Source organism: Pinus tabuliformis, chromosome J (assembly GCF_031772625.1).
Source record: "Pinus tabuliformis cultivar Carrire ecotype Pingquan chromosome J, CPIR1, whole genome shotgun sequence".
Taxonomy (NCBI): domain Eukaryota; kingdom Viridiplantae; phylum Streptophyta; class Pinopsida; order Pinales; family Pinaceae; genus Pinus; species Pinus tabuliformis.
Genome location: NC_142295.1, coordinates 94,177,423 through 94,204,966, shown reverse-complemented (window position 1 = coordinate 94,204,966; position 27,544 = coordinate 94,177,423). Strand labels below are relative to the sequence as shown.

Genomic DNA, 27,544 nt, shown 5'->3' with positions numbered 1-27,544 from the left:
CTTGATGAAGATAAAAGAACTATAATATATATTCACAAGCAATTACAATGTTCAGAAATAAAGTACTTGTATCAATTGTATTGAAAAATAAATAATTCATAATAGTATGTATATCATTTTCACCATTTTAATTAAATTGATTAATTAAAAAAAATGTCACATGAACAAGTGTCATATAAAGTGAGTAATGATTTTTTGGGAATGTAGTATTGATATGTCATGGTATTGCAGTAAAGCCCATTTAAGAATCTCCATGGTAAATTGGGGGTAAGTTTCCATGATTAAGAAATTTGTTCCATTTTTAAAAAATGTATATATGTTTGACATAGTTTAATTAATAGACAAAATGACCCTTTTATGGATATATATATGTATATATACATATATATATATTTACTTGGTCAATTTTGCCCAAAATTGGGTAGAAGTTTTTAGTAATCATAAGTTTAAATTGTTTAATTTGCAAAGTTCTAGTTGGTTCGAAACTCGTGGACAATCAACTCATTTAAATATTTCTACTCACAAAAGCGTCCATTCATTAATTAAACTAAAAGGGCACAAAAGTAAACTTTTGAAATCAATCTCAATATTTGATTTGTGAGTATTACCAAGAATATTCTAGAATATTAAGTGGAGGTTATATCCTTGCCATCCACTTAATAATTATTGATAATTAAACCAAAATTCTAAAAATCCTATTCCAAAATAAACACACATATTAATGTAAAAATAATGTAGTATAACAATTCGATGTTTTGGCCATTGGGGCATATTTTTAGGTAGATTTTGCCCAAAATGCGATAAATATTTGTTGGAATCGTAAGTTAGAGATGTGTAGTCTATACAATTTGACTGTCCTAGGTGTTTTTCAGGGCGTTGAATCTATTTACGCATTCCAAAACACATTTTAAACAAAAAAAATTCACAATCTCTCTATGAATTATATCACCAGATTTCCGCTAAAAAAGTGAAACTAACGAATAGTTAGATTGCAACCTAAATAACAACATAGTCTAATTATTTAACGTTTTGGATTTTCCCTGAAATCTAGATAAGATAGATTTGTTGGAATCACAAGTTTGAATTGTGTAATTTGCATAATTTAATTGCCCCACGTGTTTTTATGCATTCAAAAACACATTTTAAATAGACAAAATTACAATCTTGCCAAAAATGATGTCACCATATTCCAAGCAAAAAAAACCCAAAATGTTGAATAGTTTGATTTCCGGATAAACAATCATAAAGAAATCTTGCTACCTACCAATTGTCCACTTAATAGATTTGAATGTTAACATTCAATTTTTTGGGTTTCTCTTTATATTCTATGCTAGCCCAACCATATAAATTAACAATAAGCATTAATCAATGATAAACATCATATCACTTACTTCATTATACATATCACATTGTTAAGTTAAACATAGTCATAAAAATTGACTCAATTGTGAATTTATTATTATTATTATTTATAAAAAATAATATATTAATTAAAAATACATACATCATTTTTTACTTTATCATGGAGATTTTTAATATGTAAATAGGTTTTGTTACATTATTGCTTATTAAAACTACATGTCTAAAAAACATAATCTATTTCACATAACACACACATATATATAGTAGATCTCTTATTGACATGTAAATACTATTAAAAATCTTTCTGAATAAACGAAATTAAATTTATAACATTCACCTAATAAATATTAATTATTTATAAATAAATTAAAATTGTAAAAATTCTATTTCAAAATAAACACGTCAAAAAATATATATGTTTTTTTGTGCTCCAAAAACTATTTTAAACTTAATAATAAAATGGAAACCATATTAAACATAAATAAAAAATTAACAATTCTTCCCACTAACTTGAAATAAATTTAATTAAAACTATTTCTTATACCAATTTTGTTTTTTTTTTAATCAAGGGTATTTCCCATTAATCAAAGGTATTTCCAAAAAATAAATAAATTAAAATAGATAGGACTTACCGTAAATTGCTCCACAGATATTTGACTATCAACCGTCAATTCCAAACCTGCGCTCATCTCACTCTTTCTATGCTCCTCAGGGGGAGGATATTGTCAGCAGGAACAAAACCAAACATGTTAATTCAGCATTTACCATTGCTGTGCTCAAAGAGAATCATACTTGCTTCGGCTTCTCCACGCAGAGCGGAGCTGCTCAGGGGCCTGGTAAGATCGTTGCAGGTCTTCACTATGTTGTTCCAAGAAACTCTAAATTTTTTTGTACGAGGGTGACTTTATTATCTAGTAAAATTTATATCTCAATGAAACTCAGGCAATGTGCTTTAAAACATTTGCATTTCATTCCATATTGTTTAAACCCACTTCATTATCAGTTTCCTATAAATTGAATCTGCAAAGATGCGTAGGATGTGCAACGGCAATGACCTTTAAACACTAATCCCTAAAATCTCAAGAGACATATTTTAAACCTTCAACTCCAAAATCTCAAATAACACCGACCTTTAAACCCTGAACCGTAAACCTCAAATGACACCGATTTTTAAAATACAAATTCTAAATCTCGTTGACACTTGTCTTTAGCATAAACTTTAATGCTCAAACGAAGATTCTGTTACTCCAGCACGAATTAACGTGGTAAGCTTGATGATAACTTAAGGCGTTTTGTTAACATATCTGGATTAGCAACCCAACATTGTTTTCATTGTTGCTGTCAGTGCTACTGGGGCATGGGCTCACTGGTGATGTTGAGAAGATGTCAAGTCATCCACCAGAGCTATGTCCCCATAAATGGGAAACACGGATGGAACAGAACGAGAAACAGATTTCTTGGTCACATTTATGGTAACATAGCCTTGTCGCTATGGTCTGCCCTTCATGTATTCCATGAGTTTAAAGGGATGAAGTGGGGTGTAAGGGATTTGGGCATAATGGATACCCTTCTTGTCGGGTTTTGTTTCCCGAAGCACTTCCAAAACAAAAAAAGTTCCCGTCAGGGAAGGGTAAAGAAGCATTTTACACTGGTAGACATGTTTTAGCAAATAAAATAAAATATTTAAACATAGTTATTAATAACTTAACGAGAACAAAATTTAAATCCTCGTATTTCCACATTCTAGATTTACTTACTCGTCAGCTGTTCTTTTTTGGTGCGATTACATTATATACCTGGTACTAGAAGACGAGAAGATGCATGTCATGGAATTTTTAGTTGCAGCTGGCCTGGTTTTGACTTCTACCTGACATCAAACTCAGGGCCATTGGAAAGGGAACTTGATAAGTTGGTAATAGAATACGAGAAGATGAATGACATGAGATTCTAATTGCAACTGGCCTGGTTGTGACTTCTGCCTGAGAACAAGCTCGGGGCCATTAAAAATGGAACTTGCCACATGTCTGCAATTTCAAATCAAAAAGTAAATTTTGAGCTATTTGGAGATGTTAAAAACTTAAATCTGTAGAAGTCAATACGTTTCAGTTGATTTTTATTGTTAATAGAGTTTCTTGACAGAATGCCACGTGACATGAAAATAAAAATCTTCGATGCTCATATATTTCACCCCTTTAAATGTCAGTGAGGCTTAGTCTATATTGGAAACCTTACAAAAAAGAGAGTGAAATGATCGCACACTCTAGGCCATTCTTCTCAAAGACTATCTTACTCAATAGACCATTGACTCAAGCATGAAATCCATGCTTTAATAAGTCAATTTCTTTTACAAAAAAAAATTCTTTTTCTTTCTTTTGAGTCTTGACAAATACAATTATGAAGACTGACACTAGTTACATTCTTCAACACTCCCTCTTAACTAGGGATGTATTCATAATTAGTAATTACATATATACATAGGTACAAGGATGATCTCAAAACAATATGTTCTACAAAGAGTCATAGCACACATAGTGCTACAGATTAGATACTTGACCAAGGTATCTAACCGTGTGGGACTAAGGTGTGTTCCAAGCTTCTGCCTCTATAGGTACCATCAGGCTTCAACTCTAACACCAACCCAGAGATCTAGGTGTGTATTTAAGGTCGGAGCTCCAAGACCAACGCCACTCTCTCTACTTTGGGATTATCGTCATAGGCCAACTAGATGTCCTCCCAAGCATCTTGTCGCCCCAAGATGCTTCATTTATCCTTAAACCAAATATGTCCACCTATCCAATCATGCTTCAAATGTTCAACCTTCTTATGGAGAGATTTGCACAAACACAACCCCAATTAGCAATAAACTTTCACTATATATACATGTTTAGTACAAACCTTTGCTGTCCTCAATCATTCTGATGCTACTTAGATTGTCATCAAATTATCAAACACATCTCGTCAAAAGCTTTCTTTTATAATTTCTATAGTAACACCAAACTCAACCTAAGCACTTCTTTCAAAACATCCAAGTCTTGTTTACAACTTTACCACTCATGAATATTTATTTGCAATGCTTCGGCCATGGTCTTAGTTGTCACATTATGCTCTCCCTCTCAACTAGGGAGATATAAACTTACTTTCACCCAAGCTCCCTCTCTACTTAGGGAGATCAATAGTTTCATAACATCATAGAAACTTCAACCTTTCAAAGCTTCATTTCTTCAAGAACATCATTCTTTCTTATGGCAACAACGTTATTTATTCATCTTTTGTATTATCAGCATTGTTATAGCTCCCTTTATTCATCATGCTTATTATAATTATCGAGTCATCTTCGATGATGAACATCTTCAACATCTTGAAGATTATGTGCCTGCAAATCTTCAACAAGTACAACCAAGTACAAATAGAAGCATGAAATCAACTATATCAAAATCATGTCATTACAATGGAAGCGTCAAAATAATCAAGCTTTAAACATCAAATACCTAAACTTAGTTAGGTTGATAGTCAACAAAGGTTACATATTTTATATTATGGACTTAAACAACTTGCTAGGTTTTTGTCATAGACCCTAGATTTCATCACCGAGACTTAAAGCCTTAGATATCAACAATTAAATCAAGTTAGCAATCCAATCATAACACTTCACATCTTCAATATTATTGCCTAGAACTTTATGTCAAATTCTACTAGGGTTTTGCCACAAACCCTAGATTTCATTAATAATCCTGAATATCAACAATCAAGATAGCATACTAGCATTTCATATCCAGGGTTTCATTATTATTTCCTTATATCAATCTCTTACTAAGATTTTATCGTAAACCCTAGATACAAAAATCAAATTCCAACAATTTTGACCAAACTAGGGTTTCAATTATGCGGAAGCTCATCCACCTAGGGTTTCATTCCTAGGACCTTATTTTAACTATTACAAGGGTTTTGTTCATAAACCCTAATTTACCAAACCCTAAGAACTTAGGGTTTTATCATACAACCTAAACATCAACAACAAACCCTAAAATGTTAGGGTTTCATAACATCAACAAACCATAAACATCAAGAGTGTAGGATTTCATCATAGACTTTATCAACAAACCCTAAGTAGACTAGGGTTTCATCATCAACATACCCTAAGCATTGAAAGGCTAGGGTTTTACAGTGAACCCTAAAGGTTAGGGATTCACTAAAAATGATCAAATAAGAGATGGTATGATAAGGGTAGATTCAATCTAATGATTAATCACCCTAACAAGAATCTTTATGATTCAAAACCCTAGACATAAGAGAGTTAGTAATACAATGTAAATTTCAAAATGATTGTATCTTTTAATGAAGAAGTTTAGCTACAAAATCTTATGGTCTTAGACATACCTTGAGTTTCTCCTTTTACAAACCTTATATGATTTCCTTTATTGAAGTGCTCCCTCTGAATTTAGCCATAATCTTTATACCTACAATTCTCATTGTCAAGAACAATATGCAATACTAAAAGCGTGATGTCAATCTGTCAATCTAGGGTTTCCATTGATTTTTTTTTTTGGATGAAATCGTAGGGTTTTTAAGTACCAACCCTAGCTCTAGGGACATGATGTCAAATTCAAATTTATCATCCTCATCAATCCACATATCATCTAGGACTTACAATCCTAGATATCAACAACCTTCAAAAAATGAATTCTATAGATCCTAGAATCATATAAGCCATTAAACCCTAAAACACTTCGTATTAGGTTCTTAACAAATAAATATACTATACATACTTCATGATTACATACCTTTGTTCCTCTATGATCATGGAAGCTGCTATAGGGCCTTCTTTTGGATGCCATGCTTTTTTTTTACTGCTTACAAGAGTGAAGACTTTCAACAATGCAAAGATCATAAGTTGCCTACACAAGTACTACAATCTTCATCGATATCATGACCTTCTCAAGAATATTGTCAACTGTAGCTTTTGTATCATAAGGAAACCTTCCAACATATTTCTTCATAGATATTCTGTCCTTTGATTAGGGCTTTTTCAAACACTAATATAGACCTTGTCAACAACTAATATATAAACTTCAGTGTGACCCTTTGAATAGAGTTACATCTACCACTGAATATAGATTTCTTGGATAAGGCTTGTTATATCATGATTCCCTGTATATAAGTATGCTCACAACTTGTGATGCAAAAGAAGTGCTATAACTGATATAGGCAATCACTGAGAAATCCTCCATAAGTCGGCTTCCAGATTACTATCGGACTTCATATATATATGAGCATAGGTCTTATAGCTCTCGTTATACTGCTCCAAAGAGTATTGATGATGTTCTTCAATGATCCACAACTAGATGAAAAACTAAAGATTCCTCTAATATGGATCTTATAGATTCAGACCATAGAAATAATGCCTTCAAGGTCCCTTCTTCATGTTGGAAAATCAAAGATATTATATTAGGGTTTGATTCTCCTTTCCTGATAATTACTTGTGAGTGTGTTGGCTTTATTATCTTATCTTTCATCAAGCAATTACCATATTATATGTGTGTGAAGATCACAAAACAAGAGACACAAGATATAGGCACATGTCGGGGCAAAACCCCCCTCGAGGGGAAAACCCAATCAAGATAATTCTTCCTTTCAATAGTATTCTTTGAGACTCTTTACCCTAGACCAAGACCAGACTTTCCTTCCATACCATGTCAGCCTCCTAGATCTTCGACCCCTTCCAGCAACTTTGACTAGGCAACAGCTTCCGGCAATAGTGAAATCTTAGGAGACTTCGATCTCCCAAACCAGACCACGAAACAGAGAGAGAGAGGCACCAAAAGTTCGATTTTCTTCTTCTCTAAAGACTTCCCCAAACTCACACTTCTTTCCTCCTCCCGACAACAAACTTCGCACTTCTCCAGCTCTTCTTGAGATATCGAACTTGCTTGAGAGTGAATGCTCCAAATGACTTCGACCTCCTTGTATATATAGGCTTCTTATGGGTCGAATGAGGGTCCTTAGGCCGACTTGATCTCTCTTAGGCCGACATGATGTGGAGGGTACATAATTCATATTTGACTCGATACAAAACCTTTTTACATGATCCAAAAGCCCAAGAAGGGTCTCTTCGAATGTATAATGACTCTATAAACTCAATATTAATCCTAGGAGTTCACAATGGGGACTTTGACTAATATAATGATGACCCAAGCATGAAACCCATGCTTTAATAAGTCATTGTTACAATAATAAAAATTATTTTCTTTATTCTTTTGACAAGTACATTTCATAATGACTTAAGTACATTATTGAAGACCAAACATAGTTACATTTTCTAACACTCCCTTTTAGCTAGGGAGGTATTCATAATGTACATATACAATGGAAGATCTCAAACTATATGAAAACATGAAGAACTTTTAGACACCACAATGCCATGGACTAGATTCTTGACCAGGGCAATCTATCCAACTAGTTACTCAACAATTCATGCACTGCAATGCCATGGAGGGCAATCTATCCAAGTGGGACTAAGGTGGACTCAAGCTTTCAACCCCTCTAGGTACCATCAGGCTTACTTGCTAACCACCAACCCAAACATACATGTGTGTATCCAAAACAAAGCTCAATAACCAACACCACCTTTTCAACTTTGGGATCCAGACATCAACACAGAGTGCTGGCCTGATGTCTCCCAGGCAATGCTTCACTCGCAAAGCCTCAACAAATCTCTTCCATTTCCTTATCATCAATACAATCACCAATATCTACCAAACCCAACAAGTTCCTTAGATATTCGAACTTCTTATTAGGAAGAGCCTTTGTCAAGTATGTCTGCTACCTGTTCATCTGTCGGGACATACTCTAACTTCATGATCCCATCCTGCACCAAGTTCCTAATAAAGTGGAACTTATTATTGATATGTTTCGTCCTCGAATGAAACACAAGATCTCCAGACATCTTGATACAACTTTGATTGTCACAATTAATCACAATAGGACCCAGAGACTTCTCGAACAAATCTGTCAGAAGCTTCCTTAACCAAACAACCTCTTTTCCTACTTCACATGCAACCACATATTCTGCCTCGGCACTACTCAATGCAACAGGATCTTGCTTCCTACTCATCCATGAGATCATAGCAACTCCCAGACTAAAGCATCCTCTAGTAGTGCTCCTTCCATCGGTCTCACTACCACCCCAATCAGAGTCTGTGAAGCCAATTAGCTTGACTTCCTTACTATCATACTTTAGGCAGTGATGTATAGTGCCACGAAGATACCTCAATATATGTTTGGCAGCTATCCAGTGATCATGATGAGGCTCCAACTGAAACTGACTAAGAATGTTCATTGCAAAACATATATCTGGCCTAGTATTTACCAGATACATCAGGGAACCCACCAACTGTCGATATGAGGTAGGATCCACGGGACTAGAGTTGGAGCTCAACTTCTTGAGGTTGGTGATCATAGGAGTAGTCATCGGCTTGGAATCCATCATCCCAAATTTCTGCAATAACTTGATGATGTACTTTCCTTGCCCCAAATATATCTCCCCAAGTCTCTGCCATACTTCTAGACCTAGGTAGTAGATTGTAGTGCATCAGTCCTATATTCTTCATTTCAAATTCGACTGCCAACATCGTCTTGCATTCTTGAATTCTTTGTTCTACACCTGTGATGAATAGATCATCCACATATAGTAGAATAATGACAAACTCATTATTCATAACCTTGATGTAAAGATTCAGATCAACAATACTCTTCACGAACCCAATTCTAAGAAGATATGCATCCATTCTTGCATACCATGCCCTCGGTGTTTGCTTCAAACCATATAAGGCCTTCTTGAGTCTGCAAACATGAGAGTCCCTGCTATTCACTTCAAATCCCTCGAGTTGTTCGATGTACACTTCCTCATCAATGGTCCCATTTAGAAATGCGGTCTTAACATCCATTTGATGGATATTCCAACCCATTGTAGTAGCCAATGAAACCAACGATCTAATGGTAGTGTACCTTGTTGTAGGTGCAAAGGTTTCTTCATAGTCAATGCCTTCCTTTTGAGAGAAACCCCTTGCAACAAATCTCGCTTTGTACTTGTCTATACTTCCATCAACAACATGTTTGATCTTATAGATCCACTTCGATGTGACAACCGATTTGTCACTAGGTCTAGGAACGATCTCCCAAACCCCATTCTTCATGATGGATTGATATTCTTCCTGCATAGCTTTCTTCCAAACCTCTTCATGCTCAACTTCCTTGAATGTAGATGGTTCGGCTTCAATTAACTTTGTCATATATGCAACATAGCCAGAATATCTCTTTGGTTTCTTACTTTCCCTGGAGGACCCTTTCACAGCTTCATGTCCTTCAACATCTTCTAATGTAGCTTTCAACCAATTTGGCCTCTTCCTTGTGGTTGGGATAACCACCGATTGAATAGGCTCACTTGGTCCTTCTTCTTCAACATTTGTAGTAGAGTTCTCATGATGAACTTGTTCTTCTTCAAATACGAGAACTTCTTCGTCATTTGAAACAATAGGAATATCCTTTGATTTCTTGTATTCTTGATTTTCCTCGAATATGACATCCCTGCTTAATTCAATGTGTCTTCCTTACTTTATGTAAATTCTATATGCTTTTGAGGAAATATAACCAACAAATATTCCCTTGATACTTGTCGAGTCCAACTTCTTTTGCTTGTCCTTCGGAACATGGATATACGCTGACTTCCAAAGATTCAGAGATATTCCACACTCGGCTTCTTCCCTGTGAATACTTCTTCGGGTGTAGTATTATCAAGACTCCTACGAGGACTTCTATTTTGAATGTACACGATAGCATTGCTGCTTCACCCCATAAGAACTTCTGTAGGTCTTGATCAAGGAGCATAGTTCGAATGCCTTCTTCAATTGACCTATTCTTCCTTTCGGCCAATCCATTTTGTTCGGGATAGTAGGGAACAATGAGCTCCCTCTTAATACTTGCATCCTTATAATATGCAATCAATTCTTTAGAAGTGTATTCCCCACCATTGTCAGACCTTAGACTCTTTATCTTTTTTTTTTTCAGTTAGGGTTTCCACTTCAACCCTGAACTCCTTGAACTTATCAAATACTTCATCTTTAGTTTTGAGTAGGTAGAGCCATGTCTTCCTCGAATGATCATCAATGAATGTTACATAGTAAAGATGACCTCCAAGTGATTTGTCAGACATGGGCCTGCACACATCGGAATGGATGAGGTCTAATATTTCTTTAGACCTAGTTTCATTGTTATGAAATGGCTTTCTAGTATGCTTCCCCAAAGAGCATCCCTTGCACACACCTTCATGATCCAACTTCATATTAGGAATACCATGAACCAGTTGACTAAGAGTAGGGATGACCCTATAATGAAGATGACCATACCTTCGATGCCATAGTTCAATGGGACTTATTTCCATATGAACCAAAGCTTGAGGAGATGGTGTGATAACCTGGTAAAGGCTTCCTTCACGAACTCCAATAACCCTAGCTTTATCAATGCTAGAGTCTTTTCCCCAAACCAATACTTTTCCATCAACAAAAGCAATCCTTTCCCCTTTATCTTCTAAACAAGAAATAGAAAGTAAATTCTTTTTCAAACCTGGAACATAGAGAATGTTGTTGAGATGTAACTTCGATCCATTATCCAGCTTCAATGATGTTGATCCCAAGCCTCTAACATCATAGCTTTTGTTGTCACCCAATTCCACTGCATGAGAGGATGGCTCCTTTGATAGTGTGTGAAGTTGCTTGCTTTCACCTGTCATGTGTCTCGATGCTCCACTATCAATGATCCATGCATTGTCATCAGTAAGAGAACCTGTAAGGGCAACCAAGAATCCTTGACTCTTGACCTTGTTGAATAAGTAGTAGATGACCTTCTTGATCCAACTTCCAGTAGTGTTGTAACCCAATCTTATGTAGTTCACCATAGAGGGAGAATCCATGCCAACAAAGTGATCTTCGACTTCTCTTGACCTTAGCTCTGATACCATGTTGGAAAATCAAAGATATTATATTAGGGTTTGATTCTCCTTTCTTGATAATTACTTGTGAGTGTGTTGGCTTTATTATCTTATCTTTCATCAAGAAATTACCATATTAGAAGTGTACGGAGATCACAAAACAAGAGACACAAGATATAGGCACATGCCAGGGCAAAACCGTTGTCGAGGGGAAAACCCAGTCATGATAATTCTTCCTTTCAATAGTATTCTTTGAGACTCTTTACCCTAGACCAAGACCAAACTTTCCTTCCATACCATGTCAGCCTCCCAGATCTTCAACCCCTTCCAGCAACTTCGACTAGGCAACAACTTTCGACAACATGTAGCTTCCGGCAACAAAGAAATCTTAGGAGACTTCGATCTTCCAACCCAGACCACGAAACAGAGAGAGAGACACCAAAAGTTTGATTTTTTTCTTCTCTAAAGACTTCCCCAAACTCGCAGTTCTTTCCTCCTCCCGGCAACAGACTTCGCATTTCTCCAGCTCTTCTTGAGATATCGAACTTGCTTGAGAGAGAATGCTCCAAATGACTTCGACCTCCTTGTATATATAGGCTTCTTGTGGGTCGAATGAGGGTCCTTAGGCCAACATGATGTGGAGGGTACATAATTCATATTTGACTTGATACAAAACCTTTTTACATGATCTGAAATCCCAAGTAGGGTCTCTTCAAATGTACAATGACTCTATAAACTCAATATTAATCCTAGGAGTTCGCAATAGGGACTTTGACTAATATAATGATGACCCAAGCATGAAATCCATGCTTTAATAAGTCATTGTAACAATAATAAAAAAATATTTTCTTTATTCTTTTGACAAGTATATTTCATAATGACTTAAGTACATTATTGAAGACCGAACATAGTTACATTTTCTAACACTTCAAATAAACTCTTCACTAGTTCACAAGATACACAAAGATTTCTGAAGATGATTTTTACTGTTAAGACTTGCATTTATTGCACAGATAAGATCTTGAAGACAACTCACTTCGCTGGGTTCTAAGGGCTACTTCCTTCTATCCAGGATTCTCAGGTTCATTTCTTGATTCAGTGGTTCATAAGTATTCATAGACCTCTGAAATTTTTGGATCTTTGAAAAAGCACCAAAATTTGGACTTCTTCAATGATGATTTTAGATCATGCGAATTATGTCCAGGAGTTCGATCCTTTTCTCAAGAAACTCGACCTTGAATGACCTATCTCCTTAGCCTTTTGGATTTCCAAAATAGTGCTTCTATGCTCTAATACTTCTTCATTGTCCATGCATAAGTTTGCATCCTAGTCACTGTAATTAGGGCTTATTAGAGTGCCCAAAATTTGGATTTTCTCCTTCTAGAAGCTCGGTCTTGGATGACCAGAATTCTTTGTTTCACTAGAAGTCCTTGTGATCTCCTTCCTGCCCTTATGCAAATGAACCATGCTCTGATTCCATGTTGAGAAATCTAAGCCAACATTTAAATTAGGGTTCTTTAAATGATTTCTCTTAACTTGACAAGTTCTTGTGATGTATTTTAGTTTTTCTTCATTATATTAGTATTCTTTTTATCATCAAGACAAATGCCAAAACAAATGAAAATCAAACACAAGAAAAAGGACACAAGATGTAGGCACTCAGCCAGGGCAAAACCCCTAAGAAGGGGAAAACCCAGTCAAACTCTTTTACTAGTAGAACCAAATCAAAATGAGACAGTCCAAGACCTAGAATCACCTCCATCCATCAAGCCAGCTTTTTATGCAAATGAGTCAACTTCTGGTTTATTCAAGTCAACATCAAACAATCTTAGTCATCATCAAACAACCCTCTTTGTCATCCTGTGCTTTCAGCTCCTGCGACTAGTCTACACCTTTGGCCCTCCTTGTAATAAGTCTGCAACATTTTAGATATACATTTCTGTTGATTGTCCTTCTTTATCACTGAGATTTCCTCTTCTCTTAGGCTTCCTTGCATCCCTTTCTTTTCTAAGTAATTGCAGATCGAAACACTTGTTTTTTTGCTTTCCCAAACTAAGTCGAATTCATTGCTATATATAGTTGTTGGAGTCTCCACAAATAGGCCAACACGAACAGTTGAAGAGGCCGACTTGATGGGGTGCAAGGCCGACTTGATGGAGGAGATATAAGACCTAATTTTTGACATAAAACATTTTCTTTCCTTGACAAAATGAGCCCAAGAAGGGTCTTTTACATAATGATTTTGACTTTGACTCAATATGAAAATCCTAGAGCATACAATGGGTGCTTTGACCTATTGACCATTGACCCAAGCATGAAACCAATGCTTTAATAAGTCAATTTCTTTTACAATAAAAGGTTCTTTTTCTTTCTTTTGACAAATACAATTATGAATATCGACACTAGTTACATTATTCAACATGGGGTTAGATCTCGGTTAGCTTAGTCGGAAAATACGAGTTTTCTCTCTGTTTTTGATATACTGAGATTGCACAGAGCTTACAACGAAAAGTATTCCCAAACAAGAAACACTTCTTGCTCTGTTTCGGGTTTGCTAAGATCGCACAAAGTGCAAGGCAAAGAATTTATGCAAATCGGAAAGAGTAGCAAACCAGGAATAGAACATAGGAAACCAAAATATGAACTTTTAATTTTTTTTTTAAATAAAGTTATAGTTAGATTGTATGCTTTCGGATTTGACAAAAAAGTTGTATCTTGGGTAAATAGACACCCTTTTTGGATGAAACAAAAGGGTTTATTATTGAAAGTAGCACTTTGGATGCAATGGAATAGTTTATTTAGGCCAAAAATGTATGGAAATAACAGATTTTGAAAATGTGGCAGGATGGGCTCAGGATCTTGATTATCTTTGGAAGCAACTCTTCAAATGGGATTTGGTACCATGTTCAAGAAAACGAGGTATTCTGTATAGGACATGCACCTTCAATAACTATTCACTCTAATAGATCATAGGACATAACATTAGAGTTTTTATGTGGTTGAAATCCTCTAAGAGGGAAATAGTCCATGACCCTAGCTAATGTGGCCAATTGAGGCAATTTTATTAACGGAAAAGAAAATTTGTACAAGAGAGTGCTCACATCGATCATTTGCAATGACACTCCATGCTATTTAAATAGAGATCGTGGACCAATTGGTTGTTGAAAATTGGGCCATAGATCAATAGGTTTTGTCCATCACTACCCCAATCATCAAGAAGTTAGGATCTAAAGTTCAAATCCCTGACTATTCTATTTTGGACAAACCATCAAAGTCGGCTATGTTTACAGATAATCCCAAGAACAAGCTTAGGCACACTTTCAACTTTAGCGTAACTAGCCATGAGCTATCTACGTGGAATTTCAGGATTCAAACATCCAAGTTGGTTTTTTTTGTTTAATTTGTTATATTTGCATCTTCTCTTGTAGCGGACTCTTATCATGCCTCGAGAATCACCGAGTTTTAGGTCGCAGCCAGAAGAGCATAGACCATTTGTTGTAGGTGGAAGGCAAGGCATTTAGGTGTACAACAAAATGGATTCAAATTTATCAACAATAAACTAGGTAGAGATTGAAGCACCAGCTCCTCTGGTTTCTCTCCCAAGCCGAAGGTCTTCTTACAAAGAAGCTTTGACTTCTGCTTCTACTATTTCTATTTTTGAAACCAACCCCGACCCAAACTGGCAAATCCCGCCAATTTTACCTGCTCAAGTATATAACATGCCCTTTTATAAATATTTTGCCTCTTCTCAGATTCGGCTTCATTCTGTCGATGTAAGTTTTACATCTCAAGATGAACCTACCCAAATCCCCTTGGTTGAAAAGTCACAGATCGACTGGGCAAAATCCCTCGGTTTCAAACATTGCCATCTGGGCGCAATCTGTTTTGGCTTGAACGCTCTCATGCGACCATCCATGAATATCAATAGCCTCTGCGTTGTGATAGATACTCGACATAACCAATTAGCCGATGCCATAATAGGAGGCTTTGCCAACCCTCTGCATGATGACCCTACCTTTGGTACTGTCTATCCCACGTATTCCGTGTCATTAGATGACCCTTACATCTATGACCTTTTGCAAGCTTATATTCATCCCCAAGGTTTTGACATGAAATGCCTATCTAAAATAATTCAGCTCAAAACTTTGACTGTTGTTCGCTTTGGCAATGACAACATGCCCCCACTACAACCCCATATCCATCATACTTCGCAGCTTGTAAGCGAGGTGGAATCTGGTTCCAGTAAATCTACAACTCCTATTACATTTGAATGGACTGGAATCCAATACCCTGAACTTTGGGAAACTAAATATGATTAGTACCGCCAATCAGCCTTACGAGAAGACAACCAGAAGATTGCCAAAGCATGCCCAATTCCATTTAATGCTGCTACCCAATCCTTTCGGTTACCAACCCAAGTTCAAACAAGCTTTCGAGAAAAGGTTGCAGAGATGGTCCAAAACCATCCCGCAAGCTCTTCAACTGTGCTTACTACCGAACACCAAGGTTAGCACCAGGCACCAGTAGTGTCCACCCTGCAATCAGTTGATACATAAGCTTAGTACTGTTACTAAGCTAGAAAGGCCTCACATCCTCATGATCACTTGGCTACCTCGAGAAGAAATAGCTAAAATTATCAAAGTTAGCACAGGAGAAGAATCCTACACTCCAGGAAATAACTTGCCTTATGTATCTTTCCGACAGTTTGACGATGATGGTCAAAAGAAAAGGGAATTCATCCCTTACGCCACAATACCAGCAACCACTACGTCTGCTACTAACATTGCACAGCTAAACTATTCAAATATCCAGCTCGACCTCGAGTCAAAGAACATTGATGATTTGCACAAAGACGTCCTTAAGGTTAAACAAGTAGTCTCTGAGTAAAAGGAAGTGTGCAAGAAGATTTTAGCAAGATTAGAATTTCTAGATCACAAGATAGCTGACATATCAGTCCTTACAACAGCCAATACAAATCTAGACCAAATGCTGACAACTATATCTCAGGTTTTGTCCATCACTACCCCAATCATCAAGAAGTTAGGATCTAAAGTTCAGATCCCTGACTATTCTATTTTGGACAAACCATCAAAGTCGGCTATGTTTACAGATAATCTCAAGAACAAGCTTAGGCGCACTTTCAGCTTTAGCGTAGCTAGCCATGAGCTACCTACATGGAATTTTTAGATTGAAACAACCGAAGAAAAAGAGATCGAGGAAGCTAGTTCGGTCACATCATCCTTCTTGCAACAGGTGCAAGAAAAGGGCCCTGCCCTTTCAAAGGACCAAATAAATCAGTTCCTTGTTTATGTGAAGCAAGAATTAGGTGTCCCCTTGCGGATTACCTAAGGTGGCGAAACATCCCGTCCCATATCAGTAACAATGAATGGAGTTTCAACTATGAGTGCGGGCATCCAAGCCACGCCGCAAGAACCCATGTTTTTTCCAAATTGACAGCCTAAGATCGAAATGGAGAATGCAATCAGTCTCCTCAATAGCTGGGCAACGAAAAAACATATTAATGACCCTACCCTTTCTCTCTGTAGTATTGCACAACTCATTATCAATGGATTTGGTGGCTCACATACATGGTGGCATTATGCATCCACAAAAGGCAAAGAGGCCATCCTTGGCCATAACAATCCCATTGTTCAGTTGCTCATTGCTCTACGTGCACAGTTTGTCGGCCTTACAGTTGATGAAGATCCAAATTGTTACATTGAATTGTTTATGTCTAACTAGTTAGGCAATCTTGGTCTTATGGAAGACTTTTTTTGTCAAATGAGGGACTGGCTCATCTGATCCAACTCCTATGCTAATACAACATACCTCAAGAGGTATATCAGAGTATGCATGGCGTTCTTCCCACTGCTATCAATAAATATTTTGAAAACAAACATCTTTCTTTGTCAAGCATGACCTTAGCAATGGTCCATGGCCACATCCAGAAAGCCATTGAAGAACATTGTTTAACTAAACATGTTATGACTGACTTCAAGGAGTACAACAAGATCTTTTCAAATAAGATTTTTACAACAGTTGGCCAGATGCCCAACTGGGGTAATGGGCCCTTCAATCGCGACCCCAAATGCTCTTGTAAATCCAAAGATCCACACAGGAAGCATTGGTCCTCAGAGAGTAAGTTTCAACTAGAAGCTTACAAGCAGCCATATCAGCCTGGAAAGAAGCCTTTCCAGAAAAAATGACCATTCCTTCGATACAGAAAGACTCCAGCTAAATCAGTTCGATGTTTTATTTGCAATAAAAAAGGTCATTGGGCAAACGAATGTCCACAAAAAGCACGAAAGCCAAAACTAGCAACTTTATTCACAGATACCTTAGAACCGACTATGTGGGATCTGTTCTACTGTGATTATGTGCAGAAGTTAAAGCATGTCAAAAGGAAATTGATAATAAGGAAGATGATAGTGACAGTGAAGAAACGAAACAAGGTAAAGCAGGAGAAGCAGATTTTGATCAGAATAATGATAATGAACATGACGCTGATATAGGTCAAGATGAGGATCCAAATGCAGTTGATCTTGACATGTACAAGAATGATATAAACATTGATGATGATGAAGAGAAAAATGTGGAAGAAGGAAAAAATCATGTTAAGGTGCAGAAAGATATTTTGGAGGGTCTTTTGGCTCAAATTGTAAGTTTAGAGAATACAACACATCTAAAGGAAGTACTGGAGGAAGTGTCACCTCCGACCATCCTTGAAGCCAATGAAGACAACCACACTGTTAGCATGTTTCAGTTAGATCCTCAAAATCCCCCAGAATCATCACCGCCTGCTACCAGAAAAGTAGAGACTGTTCTTGGCACAACCAACATGGGAAAAGGTGATCTTATTATCAGTGATACAGGGGATGGCAAAGAAAAACAGAAAACTCGTAATACCAGTTTCAAGAGTGTATTGGATCTGCTTCCATGTGCATGGAAAACCCTATTTTCTCTTTTGATGTCGCAGTCAAATTTTGGACGAGAGCAAGTTATCCATTCCTGAAACTGATTCTCATCAATCTCTTTTCTAGACAGAATTTGGAAAACCTGTAAATATATCTATTGCGGGTATCTTGAAAGCTAAGGCACTGTTGGAAGTTGAAAATATTCAATCTTCCACAACAACTCTTTCCGAAGATAACATTGGTAGTGAATCCAATGGAATGCATCAGTTCAGGTTTCAAACTGCAGCAGGTTGATCTGTCAGTGTATCCATAGAAGCGATGAAACGGGCCATGAAACTTCTTGGAAACAAAGCAAACAAGGGTGCAACAGGGATGCATTCATTAAGTGATCTTAAAATGAACACAATTAGCTCTTCAGAACCACCTTCTCTACTATTCCAAACTGGAGGAGGGAAACTTGTGTGCATTTCAAATGCTGCTATGGAAAGAGCTAGCAAGCTTCTAAGTGATGGGAGGGGTATATCTAGTGCTACAATGGATTTGCAAAGTTTGAGTGTCTCCTCCACAAGCTGTTTTCCTCCAACTGTAAAAGATTGCAAAGAAGTTGCAACAAACAAAGAAAATATTCCTTATTTTAAACCATTTGAAATGGGAAGTGTAACTCATTTGAAAGACTCATTATTATCTTCAAGGGACACTGGTACAAGAAAATTGGGCAAACGAAAGGTCTCCATGAGTCCTTTGGCTGAAATTTCAAACACAAGTCGTGCTTTTTATTTTGGTACACATTATCAGGGGCCTGTCAAAACATTTCATGTGCATAAGTCCATATTGGGTAGCAAGAGGGGATCTGGTTTTTCAAGATATGTATTCCCATTCAAACAGTCATGATGTTCTGAGTTCTCATCCAGGAAGAGAAAGGCAAAAGAGAATGGCTTCGTGGATTTGAAGGTGGAACATGTAAAAAAGATTCTAGAGGCCTTCATCAGTGAGCAGATTATGCAGGAGGTTGCGAAGGAACATCGGGAGGTCTGGGAGCAGGGGTGATTCATCATTGATAGCAACATCTCTCTCAGAGAACTCCTCGTGCGGAGTCTCAACTTCGAGACAAACTCAAAGTCGCTCAAATCCATCTTTTCCCCATTCGGTGAATTGGTTGGAAGCGTTGTCATCATGGACAAGAGCTCTAGAAGAGTCAGGGATATGGCTTCGTCGCCTTTTGGATGTTGAAGGTGCCCTCAACGCCCTGAAGGAGCCCAGTGAAATGGTCGACGACCACATGACAGTGAGTCGGTTTGCCTTGGTTGGCGTCAACCCTTCTCAGCCCCATGTCGACATCAACGAACAGAGTGTTTACATGGGCAATGTTCCTAGTATTTACATGCGCAACGTTCCGAGTATTTACATGCGCAATGTTCCGACAAACATGGCGAGCAGGTCGATGGGATATGCCAATCGCACGCTAGAGAAGCCTATTAATTCAACAAACGACAAACGACAAATGACTCTGCGTCCACTTGCCAGCCGACGCCTGTTAACCTTGTTTGTTGCGTAAATTGTGGTGGGCCAATGTTGTTGATAAGTCTAGTGTAAATCATGGTGGGCCGGTGTTATTGATACGTCGTGCATATTCAAATAGTTGTGAATTGTAGTGAAACTTATTCGTAGCATATTAATATGATATGAATTAATAAATAAAATTAATTAAATTATAAAAGAAATTATGATTATATATATATATATATATATATATATATATATATATATATATAATTATTATTAAAAAAATAATAAAAAAATTATTTTAAAAAAATTGTTCATTTTTTTTTGTTTCTTTTTTTTTGTTTTTGTTTTTGAAAAAAAAAAAAAAAAAAATCTAAAGGAATATTACAGATTCTACATGACAAGACGCTTTCCAGATTAATACATCGAGTGACAGACACTAAGTGAAGAAAATATCAAGTGACAGACACTAAGTGAAGAAAATCGACAACATTAAAGCTTTGAGGACAAAGATTCTGAAGAAAGGGGCTATGTTATGAATATAATTCATAACAAGTAAATAAATAAAATAAATGTAAATATTAAATAATCAAATATTGATTATGTTAAATAGTCATTAAGTTAAGTGAAAAGGCATGTCTAAAAGACATGCCCAGTCACGAAAGGACACCTGCTTAGGTATATATATGCAAATCCTCATTGTAACATTCATCACTTATACATTTTTATATATAATAAATTATTATTACCAAATACTTCTTGTGTATTTTTACATTCAAGTCTACAAGCTATTAGTTTTTATACTTCAGTTTGGTCGGGGACACTGATTTTGAGTTCTCTTCCTTGAGTCATTGTGTTTGACTGAGAGACCAAGTGGACTTGGTCAGGAAGATTGAGTTTGTGTACTCACTTGGGTCATTGTGCTTGACTGAGAAACCATTTCATATGGTTGGAGATGTTGATTTGGGGTGGCATCAGATGTGCTCTAGCCATGAAAATTGGCTAAAGCACATGAGATCTCCAATACCCAGAAATGGTTTGGGCAGAATCTAACCAGTTTGGGAGATATTAAAATAATTAATATTTTAATGGAGTCCTTAAGTCTAAACTTAGGGTAAATAAAATATTAATGTGAATTAATATAAAACTGAGTTAGAATGGTCCAAAAGTCATGGATCAAGCCAGATCTAATCTTAGCCGTTGATTAGGGACTTAATCTCGGCCGTTGAATTGTCAACGAGAAAAGTATAAGAGGAGGCTTGAGGGTCACTTGGAGAACACATCGAGTTGATCAAGAATTCAATCTTCTGGGGTAGGACTTGTTGAGGGAATCTAATGAATGATCAGAGTTGCAGCTGAGGGGCAGTGAATGCAGTAGCAGAGAGGTAGAGATAGTACCGGGAGCATCAACGCAGAAGCCGTGAGAGGGTTGACGCAGAGCCAGCTAGAGGCCACGCAGAAACAGCTAGAGGCCACGCAGAGGCAGCGAGGAGTTGTGCAAAGCCTGAGGAGGGCCAACGTGGTTGACACAGAGCCTCGAGAGGCTGACGCTGGGCTAGAGAGGCCGACGCAGACCCTAGAGGTTGATGTTGGGAGATTTCGTGGGGCAGATTGGGGCTAAGATTTGTCTCCGATTGAGAGGTACTATTGCCGAGGGCATTCTCTGTTGGGTGAGCCATTTCTGGCACCCAGATTGTATTCTGAAACTGCTTAATAATAAAATCCTTAGATAGCTACACCGATTTTCCCGCATTGGGTTTTTCCGGGTTAGTCCAAAAATAATGGTGTCACTTGTGTGCTTGTTTTTCCTTCAGTTGATGATTTGTATGTGTTGAGATTGTACTAGTATTTATTTTCAGTATTTACATGGTAAATAACTTGTTAATTAATGAACAAGTAGGAAGAAATAAATCAAAAAGTACAGGAAGGATTTCCAACAGTTAGACTTAGAAATTCCAACATGGTATCAAAGCGTAGTTGCAGATCACAGGATAACTGAGGGCATCAGCCAAGCAAAACAACAACAGCTGAAACAATTGTCCCGAGTGACAAAAGCTGTTCCTAACAGAAAAGCAACAAGGAAGGGGTGATGCAATGCCTGCGTCATCCGTTCGAGCCGCGAAGAGGATCAGCGCAATGGCAGAGAGGAGCAGACCTGACCTATGCAGTGCCCGATCACCTTTCTCAGTCAGGAAGGATTGACGCTCATGGCCAGGAGGTGCGGATTTTGTTGGTGCCAGGATTGCGCAGAGCCTAGAGGCTCTAACCTTCAGTTTGTTGGGGCATAGGAGGCTGTGGGTAAGTTGCGGAGTGAAGCTGGTGGGGTACTGTGGTCAGAACAATACCTAACAGGGCAAGACCAAGGAGGAGGGAGTTGCTGCCGAGGATTTCTAGCCAAGAAATCCGGATCAGTGGTGCAGCTGCACTAACGATCGGAGTGGGGGCATCTCGACATTGGCAGAGGGGTTTCCAGGAGGGAAATCGAGGCTCAAAGGGAGTCACACCAAGAACTTCCAGGAGGGAAGTAGAGAGACTCGGAAGAGTCGAAAGAGGAGCAGTGAAATGACAGTGAATGGGGTAAGAGATCAGGACAGATTGGACGGAGCCTCAAACTTCATAGTATGGAAGGCTAAGATCTTGTCTATTCTAGATAGGAATCTTCTCAAGCACTTCGCCTTGAACACGATAGCGATCCCAGTTGACCCGGCTGAGAACGAAGAGTACCAGGTGGTAATGGCGAGGGCCAAGAGCATCATCCTTGACGGGGTCAAGAACCATGTAGTACCACATTGCCAAAAAGGACACGACAAATGCAATGTGGGAGGCCCTGACGAAATTGTATCAGCATACTTCCTTGCAGAGGAAGATGCTATTAGAAAATCAGCTACAGTCATACTAGATGCAAAAGGGAGAACATATAGACACCTTCCTCTGTCGTTTGAAGGAGATCTGGGATCAACTGACTTCCATAGGGGCCACGCTGGATGAGGACATGATGGTGAGGACCGCATTGAACACAATCTCAGAGGATTGGGAGGTATTTGTCCAGAGCATAATGGGCAGGTCGACCCTTCCAAATTGGGAGGAATTGTGGGTGACTCTTCGTTAAGAAGAGATCAAAAGGCTAACCAAGGCGGGAAGCAACGACAAGGGGGTTAGAATCAAGAAGGAGGAAGAAGACGATGCTTCCCTAGCATCTGAGGGAAAGCAGGAGAAACGAAAGAATAAGGACCTCTCCAAGGTCAAATGCTTCCACTGTGGGGAACTGGGCCACTATGCGAGCCAGTGTCCAAGGTAGAAGAGCAAGGGCGAGGCTTCTGAGACCAAGGCTGCGCTAGCAAGGGCGGAGAAAGAAGTGGAAACAAATGATGACTGTGCCATGAGTGCTCATACGCCACTTGAGAGGAAGTGGGGAGACATCGAGCTGTAGTCAGACGGACTACAGGTGATGAGGGGCAGGATCCTCGAGGTACCCAACCTCTTGGATTATACCTTGTTATGGGAGCCCCGAAGAGTAGCAGCACTGGCGGATGTCAGTAGAGACGGATGCGGATGGAGCGACAAAGGGAGCTATAGTACAGGAGTCCTAGGACAGCATGAGGCAGCAGTGCAAGATGCACAGAGTTGTTGCAGCAGCGCAGAGGTCAGAGAGGGAGCACTTGTCAGTGATAGAGGGAGCTTCAACATTAGGAGTGTTTCTAGCCTGACAGAGATGTCAGAGTTGGGAGATCAGTTACTTACTTCTCAGTAACTGAGTTGCAGTGCCACTGTTAGCAGTGGCAGTGCTATGGGCAACACGATGTAGCATGATGAGAGGGGTTGCAGTGCAGACGCAACAGTGGCAGTGGCAGGGCCATGGGCAACATCACAGATGTAGAGGGAGTTGCCGTACAGATGCAACAGTGGCAGTGGCAGGGCCATGGGTAGCAGTACATGATGCAACAGTGCAAAGGATGTTGGGCAATAGGCCTAACATCAGCATAGGGACTGATGCTGGATGATCAGGGTGATGCTTAGTGAAGAGTATTACTAGAGCACAATCCTCGCTAAGAGGGAGTGTTGATTTGGGGTAGCATTGGATGTTATCTAGACACGAAAATTGGTGGAGAGGCTAAAAAACATGAGATCTTCAATACCCAGAAATGGTTTGGGCAGAATCTAACCAATTTGGGAGATATTAAAATAATTAATATTTTTAATGGAGTCCCTAAGTCGAAACTTAGGGTAAATAAAATATTAATATGAATTAATATAAAACTGAGTTAGAATGGTCCAAAAGTCATGTATCAAGCCAGATCTTATCTTAGCCGTTGATTAGGGACTTAATCTCGGTCGTTGAATTGTCAACGAGAAAAGTATAAGAGGAGGCTTGAGTGTCACTTGGAGAACACACCGAGTTGATCAAAAATTCGATTTTCTGGGGTAGGGCTTGCTGAGGAAATCGAAGGAGTGATAAGAGTTGCAGTTGAGGGGCAGTGAATGCAGTAGTAGAGAGGCAGAGATAGTACCAGGAGCATCAGCGCAGAAGCTGTGAGAGGGTTGACGCAGAGCTAGCTAGAGGCCACGCAAAGGCAGCCAGGAGTTGCGCAGAGCCTAAGGAGGGCCAGCGTGGGAGACGCAGAGGCTCCAGAGGCTGACGCAGAGCCACGAGAGGCTTACGCTGGGCCAGAGAGGCTGACGCTGGGCCAGAGAGGTTGACGCAAACCCTAGAGGTTGATGCTGGGAGATTTCGTGGGGCAGATTAGGGTTGATATCTGTCTTCGACTGAGAGGTACTACTACCGAGGGCATTTTCTGTTGGGTGAGCCATTTCTGGCACCCAGATTGTATTCTGAAACTACTTAATAATAAAACCCTTAGATAGTTGCACCAGTTTTCCCACATTGGGTTTTTCCGGAGACATTAGTCCAAAAATAATGATGTCACTTGTGTGCTTGTTTTTCCTTCAGTTGATGATCTGTATGTGTTGAGACTGTACTTGTATTTATTTTCAGTATTTACATGGTAAATAACTTGTTAATTAACAAAACAAGTAGGAAGAAATAAATCAGAAAGTACAGGAAGGATTTCTAATAGTTAGACTTAGAAATTCCAACAGGAGAGGTTGGCCTCATCGATTTATCCCATGGTCAGTTGTGCACTGACCTTGATGCCATTGGGTTTTGGCTTATGCTGATTTGGGGTAGCATCAGATGTGCTCTAGGCCTCAAATTTTGCAGGGAGGCTTGGGCACATGTATTCCAAAGAACCTAGAAAGCGTTTTGGGAAATTCCACCCATAAATGATTTTTATTAAAATAATTAATATTTTTTAATGGGACCCTAAGTCTAAACTTAGGAAATTAAAAATATTAATGGGTATTAATCTAATTGTGGGTGTAACTTCTAGAAGAAGACGATGATCAAGCTAAAATGATTTTAGCCATTGATTAGCTTTTAATCTGTGTCATTGAATGTCAACGAGAAGATTATTTAAGGGAGCTTGAGGGTCATTTGGAAAACACACCGAGAGATCAAGAGATTGAATTTCTGAAGTGAGAAGTTCTCAGGAGGAAATTCTGATCGAGGAGATTTCTTGCAGTTGAGGGGCAGGATAGCATTCGGAGAGAGAGAGATTTTCTCAGCTGGAGAATCATCAACAAAGAGAGGCAGAGAGTGATCCAACAACTCTCAAGCAAAGGCTGACGCAGGGCCACCCAAAACTGCTGCATCGGTTTTCCTGCATTGGGTTTTTCCGGGGACATTTGTCCAAAAACAACAGTGTAATTTGTGTTGTATTTTCTTTCTTGCTCAGTCTCTTGTTTCCGCATAATATTTAATTAAGTGAAGTCTGCAGTGTATTCACTTCAATATTTACTGTAGAACATAGTAAATAACTTGTATGGATTAACAAGTAGGAGAAATAACATCAGTTTGCTGCAGTAGGAATTCCGGTCGTGGAATTTTCACAGCTTATGGGATGAGTTTGATGCTGTGTATCTTTCCTTATGATGAGACTTGTGCATCTGATCTCTCCCTTGGGTTATTACTAAGAGACCAGTGGATTGGTGGGGGAGATTGATCTTGAGAGTGAGAGAGAGGATGAAAAGTACCTCCCTAGCTAAGAGTGGGTGTTGAAAATTGGTAACTTCGGTCGGTATTTTCATTGTCAAATCAAAGAAGAAATTATTTATTTTTCATGTTGACCAAGGTGGCCTCTATTGCACAAGTTGGCCCCACTTATTGAATGGGTTTGACGCTATGGTCGAAACCAACCTCCTAGTACTTATCTAAATTGGAGTTCTATTGACATCATTTGGCACCTCACACTACTCATCAATTCGATCTTAAACAAGGATAATAGTCCACACGTGAGAAGGAGAAAGAAGAAGATTCGTTCTACATTGACTAGCTCTTGACTTTTGTTTGACCAACATTGACTTGGGTATTATTGGTTCTGTTTGACCGAGATTTTGACTGGTTTTGGAGGCTGAGATTTTTAGTGGTTTGTTGACTCTGTTTGACTGAAATTCTGTTCCTGTTCTGGCTCGTTGATTGACTGCAGGGCAGCTTCTGTGATTTGACCAAAATTTGACTGTGGTTCGTTGACTGTTAATTTTGGCCCCTTCTGTTCAGCTATCTTAGACCTAAATTCAGCCCCTGTTGTAGACTTTGACTTTGACCAGTGTTGACTATTTTCTATCTCCTTTGACTTGGCAATTATTGAGGTCAGAAGATTGGAATATTCTGATGTACATTTTGATGAATTGAACTCTCTCATAAGGAAAGATTGCTGGGTTTTCCCCTTGTGAGTTTTGCCCTGGTCATTAACCTAAATTTTGGTGTCCTTGTCTTATTGTTTATTGTGATCTCTATTGCTCTACTGAAAAAGTTCATGGTTGAAAATTTTCATGTATAACTGCTTAATGATTAAAATGCACTAAAGAAGTCTAATTGTATCATTGGAAGTAATTCTCAGTTTGAAAAATTGTGCTAGTCTTGATTTCACTAGAAAATCAACAATCTGGTCCTATAATATGATCATATGAATATTCCAACTGTTATTTAGGTAGCCCATGGTTCACTCTTCTTTGAATAGTCATTTCAGGTTTTATCTATGATGAAATATTGAAAGGGGATATTTCACTTTGTTCTTGCAAATGCCAATTTTAATGTATGCTTTAATCTTTCACAAAGATTTTGATTTGTATACAAATCTTTTATTCTTCTTGCATTCAGTGTTATCATGGGCATATTTGACAATCCCCAGGTTTCAAGTCCAGCTTGCCAATTCTTTCTTGCACTGATCTCATGCCTTTTATCAAGTGTCTTTTAGTTTATAGGTTCTTAAGAATTCGACCCACATTTCCACATTCCTTGCCCTAACTCCTCTATTTTCACATTTTGACTTAGTGACTGAAATTATGATTTTTGTAATCTGAGTGCATTGCTTTTGATGATTCTACAGGGCCTCAAAATAGAAGTTGTCCCCTCAACATTTGCTGAGGACCTTAAAAAATCAGCTTTTAGCAGTCCCGGTGGTACTTTCTGTTCCCTGTAAGCCTTTTGATTTTATGTTCACATTTTCAGCAGAGTTTTCAAAAGGTTCTAGTGTTTCACAAATTGGAAAGGTACATGCAATGTCGCCAACTAGTTAGATTTTAAAGCAAACTTTTAGGATTTGCTGAAATGAACTTGCAGTCATCCAAATTATGTTTCAAGTGGTCATCATTTTAAGTGTACAGGATTTTTCATTTCTTCAAGTTTTGGGTGATAACTTCAACAATCATCAGGGAGATAGTGAGT

At 38.3% G+C, this 27,544-nt stretch overlaps 1 protein-coding gene across 6 annotated transcripts in view; it reads left to right on the top strand.

Moving 5' to 3' along the window:
* Positions 1–2,003: 2,003 nt before the first annotated feature.
* Positions 2,004–27,544, top strand: part of LOC149225678 (uncharacterized) — a 223,154-nt gene continuing 197,613 nt past the window's right edge. For 2 of the 6 annotated variants that reach the window (XM_089377266.1, XM_089377263.1), the window contains exons 1-2: positions 2,004–2,198; positions 27,207–27,279. In XM_089377266.1, coding sequence (XP_089233392.1) covers positions 2,064–2,198; positions 27,207–27,279 — 208 coding nt within the window. In that variant the 5' untranslated portion in view covers positions 2,004–2,063. The remainder of the gene's footprint in view (positions 2,199–27,206; positions 27,280–27,544) is intronic. The other 4 variants (XR_016247688.1, XM_089377265.1, XR_016247687.1 and 1 more) reach the window with 2 other exon arrangements.